The sequence below is a fragment of the Emydura macquarii genome, unplaced genomic scaffold (genome assembly GCF_026122565.2).
Source record: "Emydura macquarii macquarii isolate MOO-44397 ecotype Brisbane River unplaced genomic scaffold, CSIRO-AGI_Emac_v2 contig_3305, whole genome shotgun sequence".
NCBI classification, from domain to species: Eukaryota; Metazoa; Chordata; order Testudines; family Chelidae; genus Emydura; species Emydura macquarii.
This window is the reverse complement of record NW_027133442.1, coordinates 2,652,576-2,662,544: the sequence shown is the minus strand read 5'-3', so window position 1 is coordinate 2,662,544 and position 9,969 is coordinate 2,652,576. Positions and strand designations below refer to the sequence as shown.

Sequence of the window (9,969 nt, the reverse complement as noted above, 5' to 3'; positions counted from 1 at the left end):
TAAGTAACCTTGTTTTCTTCTTTGAGTGCTTGCTCATGTCCATTCCAATATAGGTGACTAACAAGCAATACCTTGGAGGTGGGTCAGAGTTACCAGTGAGCTGCCCTCAGCACGGCTCTGCCGAATCCCATGTCCTCTCTTGCCTGCTGGATGATGGCATAGTGGGACGCGAAGGTATGCACCGACAACCAGGTGGCAGCTCTGCAGATGTCCTGCAGGGGCACTCTCTCCAGGAAGGCTGTAGATGAGGCTTGAGCTCTGGTTGAGTGCACTGTGATGGTTCCTGGATGCAGCACCCTCACCTGCTCGTAGCAGAACTTGATGCAGGATGTAATCCATGAGGAGATGCGCTGGGTGGAGACAGGTGAGCCTTTCATCCGGTCAGCCACTGCGATGAAGAGTTGCGTTGATTTCCGGAACAGCTTCGTACGCTCGATGTAGAAGGCCAGGGCTCGTCTCATGTCCAGTGAATGCCATCTCCTCTCCTCCTCTGAACCGTGCAGTTTGGGAAAAAACACAAGGAGAAAAATATCTTGATTACAATGAAATTGGGAAACCACCTTGGGCAGGAAAGTTGGATGCGTCCTCAACTGCACCTTATCCTTATAGAATACTGTATAAGGGAGCGCTGAGGTCAAGGCCCTAATCTCGGAGACCCTCCTTGCCGAGGTAATGGCTACCAGGAAGGCTACCTTCTATGAAAGGATGAGCAGGGGCATGAAGCCATGGGTTCAAAGGGTGGCCCCTTGAGTCTCAAGAGGACCAGGTTGAGATCCCAGGGAGGCAGCGGGTCACGGACCTGCAGATAAAGCCTCTCCACTCCCTTGAGGAACCTGACTGACATGGGATGGGAGAACTGGGATCTCCCCTCTAGCAGCTGATGGAAGGCCGAAATGGCCGCCAAGTGAACCTTCAGCGAGGCCAGAGCCAGACCCTGGAGCTTTAGCTGGAGCAGATACTCCAGAATCGCCTGTACAGGCAAGAGGCTGGGTGGAATGCCCCGGGACTCCGCCCAAGAGGTAAACCGCCTCCACTTAGCCTGGTACACAACCTATGTAGAAGGTTTCCTACTGCTAAGCAGGACTTGTTGGACCTGTACTAAGCAGGCTCTCTCTCCCTCCGTCAGCCACAGAGCCTCCAGGCCGTGAGGTGCAGGGAGTCCGGGTCTGGGTGCAATAGGCGACCATGGTCCTGGGACAGAAGATTGTGCCGCCTTGGGAGCTCCTGGGGTGGGGCGATCGAAAGGTCCAGCAGTATGCTGAACCAGTGCTGTCTTGGCCAGCCCCGAGTGATGAGTATGTCGTCCACCCTGTTCCTCTTTATTTTCAGCAGGACCTTGGGCAGGAGCAGAATGGGCAGAAATGCATATATGAGGGTCTCCGTCCAGTCTATGAGGAACACGTCAGAAATTGATCCAGTCTCGCGACCCCGGAATGAGCAGAACCTCAGGCACTTCGCATTCCAGGTCAACATGAATTGGTCCAGTTAGGGAACGCCCCACTTTTGGAAGATCATAGCCACCATTGCTGGTGCAACGACCAATCGTAGTGGGGTAGAAACAACCTGCTGAGGCGATCTGCCTTGTCGTTCCTCACTCCCGGGAGGTGAGAGGCAGTCAAGTGGAAATCGTGCCTCACAGCAAAGTCCCACAGATGGATAGCTTCCTCGCAGAGGGCCGAGGCGCACGCTCCCCCTGCCTGTTTATGTAAAACATGGCTGCGGTGTTGTCCGTCAGCACCTGCACCACTCTGCCTGTCAGGAATTGGAGGAACAGCTTACACGCTAGGTGAATGGCCCTCAGCTCCTTCACATTGATGTTCAGGCGCCTCTCCTTCCTCGACCAGAGCCCCTGAGTGCTTAGGTTGGCGCTGATGTGGGCTTCCCATCCTACATCCAAAGCGTCGGAAATTAGGGTGACCAACGGGACCAGTTCCCTGAACAGAATGCCCTTCATCACTGCCCTGGGCATCCGCCACCAGTTTAGGGAGGCTAATATGGGCGGGGAGACTGTGAACACCCGGTCCAGTGGGTGTCTGCTTGGCATATATACCGAGGCCAACCATGCCTGAAGCGATCTGAGCCTGAAGCGAGTTGGTCTCACTACATATGTACAGGCTGCCATGTGGCTTAACAGCTGTAGGCAGTGCCTGGCTGTTGTCATGGGGCATTGGTGCAGCTGGGAGATGATGGAGACCATCGCCTTGAAACGTAGCTGAGGCAGGAAGGCTCTGGCCTGGGAAGCATCCAGGGTGGCCCCAATGAATTTTATACATTGCACTGGGCTTAGTGTGGACTTCTGCTTGCTTATGAGCAGTCCCAGCCTGCTGCATGTGGAGCAAGTGAGGGTCACGCTCTCCTGCACTTGGGACCTGGACCTGCCCCTGATCAGCCAATCATTCAGGTAAGGAAAAATTTGCACACCCTTTCGTCTCAGGTAGGCCGCCACTACTGCCATGTATTTGGTGAACACCCTCAGAGCTGAAGATAGGCCAAAGGGCAGGGCTGTAAACTGGTAGTGGGAGCCAGCCACTGTGAAACGGAGAAAACGCCTGTGGCTGGGGAGGATGGACACGTGAAAGTATGCGTCCTTGAGGTCGAGGGTGGCATACCAGTCTCCTGGATCCAAGGAAGGAATTATGGAGGCTAGGGAAACAATGTGAAACCTGAGTCGTTTGACATATTTGTTTAGATGACACAGGTCTAATATGTGTCTCAGACCCCCCTTCACCTTGGGGGATGATGCAGTACCTTGAACAGAACCCGTCCCCTTCCACCTTGAAGGACTATTTCCACTGCTCCTATGTTGTGCAGAGTGTCCACCTTCTGCAAGAGGAGTCCCTGAAGAGGGACATAGGGAGAGGGTTTGTGGGGGGGAGGGCGGGAGTAGATGTAAACTGCAGGGCATAGCCCCCTGAGACTATCCCAAGGACCCATTGGTCCGAAGTGACCTTTGCTCATTCGGGATAGAAGGGCCTTAACCTGTTTAGGAAGGGGCGGGGCAGATCCAGGAGAGTAGTCGAGGCACCACCCTTGGGCACACGATCAAAATCATCTCCTCTTGTTGCCCAGCCTCCTGGGGGGCCCCTGCTGGGGAGCTGAGGATGAGCTGGGGGGTTGATTTCTTCTTCTGAACCCCCATTCCTATCCCTAGTCCTATAGGGTTGGAAAGGCCTGGGCGGAGGCCTTGGTTGCTGCTGCTGCGCCTGCGCTGTGACTGATGCCTGGAAAACTGGGGCGTGTACAGGCCCAGGGAGTAAAGCGTGGCCCTGGAGTCTTTCAGACCATGCAGCTTCGCGTTGGTCTGGTCCGAGAATAGGGCCAACCCATCAAAGGGGAGATCTTGAATAGCCTGCTGCACTTCTTGGGACAGGCCCGAGAATTGCAGCCACAAGCACCTTCTCATAGAGATGGCGGAGGCTATGGCCCTGCTCGCCGAGTGAGCAGCGTCACAGTCTGGAGTGCTGCCCTAGCTACTGTGGTTCCTTCCTCCACAACAGTGCTAAAGTCTGTGGCCTGGTCCTGGGGCAGGGGCTCAGTGAACCACCTGACAGAGTCCCACAAGTTGAAATTATATCTACCCAGAAGGGCCTGATGGTTGGCAATCCTGAACTGCAGGCTTGCTGTGGAATAAACCTTTCTCCCAAACAAGTCTAGCTTTTTACTGTCTTTGTTCTTGGGAGTAGACCCTGGCTGACCTTACCTGTGTCTCACTGGTTAGCCGCATCTACCATGAGGGTTCCCGGGGTCGGGTGAGTGAACAGATTCTCAAACCCCTCAGCCGGGACATAACACTTCTTCTCGGCCACTTTGATGTAGGGGCGACCGAGGAAGGGGTTTGCCACAGGGCCTTTACAATTTTAAGGACCCTTTCATGGACTGGAAAGGCCACTCTCGTTGGGGCAGCCGCCGCCAGCACATTAAAGAGGCTATCTTCAGCCTCTTCTAACTCCTTCACCTCCAGCCCCAAGTTGGAGGCCACCCTCTTGAGCAGCTTCTGGTGCGCCCTGAAATCCTCCAGTGGCGCCAAGTGGCCCCGGGGAGACTGCCTTGTCCGATGAGGTGGAAGAGGACTGCTGAGGTGGGTCCTGCAGGTGCGCCCCCTACTGACGAAGGGTTGCACCCGTTGAGGGTTCCCTCCATGGGGTCCGTGCCCTCGTCCAAGGAATGGTGCCTATGGGCCTTCTCCTGTGCCGGAGGCATGGTCTGCACCCCCAATGACAGGATGGATTGGGGCCCCGGCCCCATCTGGATATCCCATGGGGCCCAATAAGGCCAGTGTTGCAGCCATTGACCCTGGGGCCAACCCGGGGCTGACTGCATCACAGGCTGTGACGCTTTGTGGGGGCATCGGCTCTCCCAACGACTGTCCCCCCAGGAGTCCCCGAGTCGCTGGACTGGCGGTGCCGTGCACGTCCTTGGTCCCGGACGCCCTTCTGTACCAGGGACTGCCCTCTCAACACCTTCAACATGGAGGATGAAGAGGACTGCCGTCTCCATGAGCGGTGCCGACGAACAGAGGTGCATTCCAAAGAGATAGAGGTACCGGAGCGTCATCTTGGTACTGATGATTTGCGGTGCCGCTTGCCTTGCGGTCCTGCAGACACCTTCGGTGACCGAGGTCGGCGCCACTCCAAACTCCTCGATGCCGAGCCTGACTCCGGCAACTGGGTTCCGCATCAGGGACTGGGCGCTGCCGAGTCCTCCGATGGCGACCGGGTTCTGTGCCGAGGGTGAACTCCTCGATGCTGGGGATCTGGAATGGGAGCTGTCCAAGCGCCACCTGGCAGAGCTCGATCGGTGCTGCCTCTGGTGCCGGGGATTGATGTCGGTGCCGAGAGGGAAACTCCACGTCCTGTGCTGCAGCAGGTCACTTCAACGACTCAGACCTGGAGTGACTGCTGGGGGAGCGGCTCTACTGTACCCTTGGAGGCCGTCTAGCAGGAGATCTTCCTCCCCATACTGGTGATCTCCACCGCCCTTCAAGGGGACTGAACGCAGGTTTCCCCTGTGACACTGGCCCCTTCTCCCTCGGTGGAGGGGGGGGGGCGGAGGTGGCGTAAGCAAGGCCAACAGTGTTCTTGCCACCTGAAAAGCCTCCGGTGTCAATGGCATTGGCAGAGGCACTCTCCCACTCCCAGGAGTCGGGGGAGGCTCCCTGCTCGGAGATGCAGGCACCAGTGGGGACTCGACAGGTCGGGTCCAGTGCATCTCTGCACTCAACCCTGCCCTGCCCGACGGTGCAGAGGAGTGTCCGCGCTCCGCGCGCTGCTTCTTCCTCTTTGGTGCCAGCAATGTTGCTCGGTGCCGAGTCGAGGCCGGTGCCGGCGGTGTGCTCTGCACTGAAGTCATGCTCAGTGCCAAGGTGGAGTGGGCCGGCTTAGACGCTGGGCCAAGCACTGCCTCCATGAACAGGGCTTTCAGCCAGATTTCTCAGTCCTTCTGAGTCCTCGGTTTAAAAGCCCTGCAGATTTTACACTTCTCTTTCCTGTGGGCTTCCCCCAGGCACTTAAGGCAGCGGTCATGGGGGTCGCTGAGTGGGAAGGCCTTCCTGTAGGATGCACACGGCTTGAATCCCAGCAACTAGGGCATGGCCCAGCTGCTCGAAGTCCCCGCAGGGACTTGCCGTATCTAACTACACTTAACTAAAACTAACTTAGAATATCAAACAAGTTCAAACAAGGGGAATAGTACTTGCGGCGAGCAAAACTAGTTCCAGCAACCATCATAGGCAGAAAGAAGGAACTGAGGGGGCATAGGGCTGGCAGCGCCTCATATACCGCGGCATGTGCGTGGGGCTCCAGGGGGCGCCAGAACTGGCACTACGGGATCCGCTAAGAGGAAAAAATGCTCCGAGTAACTGTGCACGGAGGCATGCATTCACCTATAGTGGAATGGACATGAGCAAGCACTCGAAGAAGAACGTTGGAAGTAAGCTCTGTTCTAAGGGGGGAAAACGGTACAAGTCCAAGGTGGTTCCTGTCACTGAATTTTCCATTTTTTTTCTTCTCCTTTCAGGGTGCTTTTTTTGTCAATGTATACAAAGGTATCTTCCTACCAGCTTGAACTAACCACCTCAGAAGTGGAAAAGCCCCAATCTACTGGGCTACCCAGCCTCACAGTTGTAAAAACCCTGCTGCCCCAGTCAATTACTTGGCCCTTGAAGAAACAGGGGAATGACAGGGTGCGCGGGGGGGGGGGGGGGGAACAGAGAGAGGGGAACTTGTGCTGAAAGCCCTTTGCTCATGCAATAATGCTGGGTGCGCTTTAAAGCCTTGCTGAAGTGGTTTAGCAGCTGTGCAGTGAAATGGTGTCCTCGTCTCCCTTAATGCTGGCAATTTAGTGCCGCATCCCAGCTGTCTTGATTGTCCAGTGGAGATAGGATGAGCCACTAGACACACTCAGCAATAGCACTTGGATGAAAACTGCTGTCAGGCTTAATAAAATGGCCAGGGCGGACCACATGATGGGGAACTGTAAGGAGAAAAGCTTAATTGCAGCTTTACCTGCAGATTCCAGCTGTTTCGGTAGCCTGTTGGCACAAGTTGGGGCTAGGCGGCTCTGCTGCATTGGCAAGAAAAGCAGTCAGAACGTGTGGTGAAAGGGCAAGCTGGGTTAGACTTCACAGACCTATGGGATGCCAAACTGAAGCAGGTCTACTGGCCCTGATAGGCTGGTAGTCTGGGCTAGATCGCTCCTCTGGATCTTGCGAAAACCAGAAAACGAGAAAGCTCTGGTGACATGGAGGACTGATCAGGCCAGCCTTGAGGGAGCCAGGGGAAGAGAGGGATCCTGGCACCAGCAGGCTGGCAGCATGGAGTCCTGAACGTTCTGAGGAGAAGCCAAAGAAAAGTGGTAAAAATGGCAGGCTAGGCCATGTGGCCTGGGCTCACGTTTGAAGGAGCCAGGAGGAGAACAAGCTCCATGGCAGAACCCGCAGGCTGATACTAGGGGAACTGGTACCAAATGTGATTTCAGTGTCTGAGCTGCCTCCAGAGAGAGGGGTCTGGTCACACCACCAACCACAAGGGCTGGGTAAGGCTCTTCCTGGGCCAAGTGGGGCAGAAATACTGGTTATTTCGACAGGCTGAGGGGGTGGGGGGAGGTGTCCTATGCTGTGTGGTTGCCTGGGCCCCTCCCCTCCAAATTACCAGTCTCTTGGAAACTACTGGTCACTGTATTTCACCCCAGGCAGAGGAGGAAAACCAGCAAAGGCCCTCTGGCCTGGTGTTTTCAAAATGCCAGCTCCTTAAGCTGAATTTCTGCCCAAACAGCTTCTGGGTGCCTGCCACATTCAGTGCTGCCAGTCCCACAGGTACAAAAATCATGAGATTGTCTCCAAAATCTTGGTTTTTAGAAGACTGAGGAGTTTTTTGGTCTGTCTCTTGCTGTTTGTCCTCCTGCTGCCCATCCCCAGTGTTACCAACACTCCATTTATTTAGCAAGATTTTGGCACCTGCTGCAGGGGCTCTCTCACCCCATGTCTGCCTGTCCCATGCCCAGCAATTAGTTCTGCCCCCCTCCCAGACCTCCAGCCCCACTGCTTCTGCTCCTCCTGGGGCTCTTTACCCCCTCTCCAAGGCCAGGTGCTGCAGGGAGGGTCAGAGACAATTACTGTCTCCATTGCTCCCAGGAGGAGTGGGGGAAGAAGGGGATGGAGTTGCCATCAGCTGCTGGGCTCTACTATCCCCTCTTCCCTCCATAAGAATGGTGTGAAGTTGCTGGAGAGAGAGAGGTGAGAGCTCTGTCCCCTCCAGCAGGCAGGGCAGTGGGGAAGACAACCAATTGGGGGTTCCCCCACAGAGGCAGGGCTGAAATTTCCACTGGTGCTGGTGCATCTCCCATCATGGCCAGACAGTGCCAGACCACCCAATCCTGTCGCTGTGAAGAGTTCGCCTGAGTTGGCCAGGTTGCACATTATTGGGGGTGGAGATGTGGCACTACATTATTTGCCCAGCTGGGCCACGTTTAGGGCCCCTTTGACCTTAGCTGGGCCTGCTACCATTGCTGAGTTGCCTTACTTGGTCCTGCCTTGGTGCAGGGGGCTGGACTTGTTGACTTCTCAAGTTCCTTTCCAGCCCAACATTTCTAGGATTCTCTAATTCTGTAAAGATACATATTCCCCAAAATCCAGGTGTTAGGCCACATATAGGCAAAATTACATTTCTAGCAGACTGATCATCCATACATTCAGAACGCCCAATATATAAGATACATAAACATTTAATAGCAATTCAAAAATGGATCTTTTCCATCAGCAATTTTTTAGTCTTATGTGGAAATTAGTGCAGGTGGTAAGCTATTTGTACAACATGTTAAAAAAAGTTTATTTTACATTATATACATTAGGGAACATATTCAAAAGCATTACCAATCACAATAACGCAGACCATAAATCACTTTAAATTTAGTTTGTTCTTAGTGTATATCATCATAATAAAATATAAAGAACATATACAAAAAAGAGCCAATTGTGTGCATTTTGCTAAAACTTGGCATTTACATACTCCATTGGAAAATAGCAATCAAAAATACTTTTGATCGGAACTATGTTCCTGTGATATGTAGTAACCACTATATTGTTTGTATGAGGTAGTAACTAAATTATTTTGGCCATGTGTTAACACCCTAAATCAAGAAAATGGTCATAAGGCCAAAAAAGTCAAAATATGACAAGATCTTTGAACCATTTCCACAGTGTGGAATGTTATAGTTCTTCATCATGACATGAATAAAACCATTTAGTGAAGACTCATAATAATGCTAATTTTACCATTGCAGACGCTAGTAATTCAGACAACTATTGCAGTGTTACATCAAGGTACCAATATTCTGAGATTCATATCCACTCCAGAAGGTATTGTTTTCAAGCATAGAGAAATAATCTTTACAGAATTTTACTTAAATATAAAAATACAGGTGTTCAATTGGTTTGTTTCACAAAAAAAACTCTACCCAAATAAACTAAAAAAGTACTCTGAAGCCCAAGTCATATCCACAAAGTCACAGCTTACCTTTGTGACTAAATACATCACAGATAAATACTTTGTGCAAAACAAACAATCACACCAGTGTAGTTGCATGAAAATTAAAAACAAGATTGTAATCTAATTACAGCCTTGGTTACAATTTCTAAAAGTTGCTTTATTTGTATTAGTAAATTACATATAATAAAATACAATAGTGATGTTAAATGTACTATGTTCATTGCTAGCATCCCATTTTATAATAACTACACATGAGAAGTCCTTAAAATAATACCCCAATTGCATTTCTGCTTCCTCAGCAACCTTTACATCTGTACAGGTAAGACACTTGTACATAATAGAAGGACCACTATCTACATTAAGTCAGTGTAGCTCTTCGGCAATGTGTTTCACTGAAAAATACTGCATATATGTACAAAGATTACATAACAGTGAATTATTAAGCATTTCTGTGGTATAATATGCTAAGTGTGTCCATACCACTTAGACAAAATTATCATCTTTCTCTCATGCCACAATAAATTACAAAGTAATTGAAGTCAGGTTACTGCAGCTTTTGTGCAATTTCAATCATCCATAGATGTTGCAGCAGTAGTGTTTTCTTGCCATGGTTAACTGCCATCCGTGAGTCTCAGTAACTGTTTTCGTGCCCTGCCAGGATGTATAAATTGCTGTTGGCCATAGGATTATCTGTTGGCCTACTTTCCAATACCACGACCCTAGAATTAAAAGAAGTGAAATAATCTAATGAACAATTATGAGAAATACAATTTCAAATTCCGTCTGTAAACTCAGTCATCCTTTACTCTAACTTTCCTTCATCTCCCACATGGCTTAGCTGTAAATTTGGATCTCACCATTAAGTCAGCTTCACTATTGCTGAATTCTTCACACATGCTTTCATATCCCCTACTGCCTGGGCTACTGCAGTTCTCCTCTTTACTTCCCCCAAACCCTCTGGCTCTCCAGACACCAGTAAGTGCAA

The 9,969-nt window shown here is 51.5% G+C and overlaps 1 protein-coding gene across 4 annotated transcripts in view; it reads right to left on the bottom strand.

The window, feature by feature from the left end:
* Positions 1 to 8,204: 8,204 nt before the first annotated feature.
* Positions 8,205 to 9,969, bottom strand: part of MAP4K3 (mitogen-activated protein kinase kinase kinase kinase 3) — a 144,610-nt gene continuing 142,845 nt past the window's right edge. For all 4 annotated transcript variants that reach the window (XM_067532920.1, XM_067532921.1, XM_067532922.1 and 1 more), the window contains one exon: positions 8,205 to 9,703. In XM_067532920.1, coding sequence (XP_067389021.1) covers positions 9,616 to 9,703 — 88 coding nt within the window. In that variant the 3' untranslated portion in view covers positions 8,205 to 9,615. The remainder of the gene's footprint in view (positions 9,704 to 9,969) is intronic.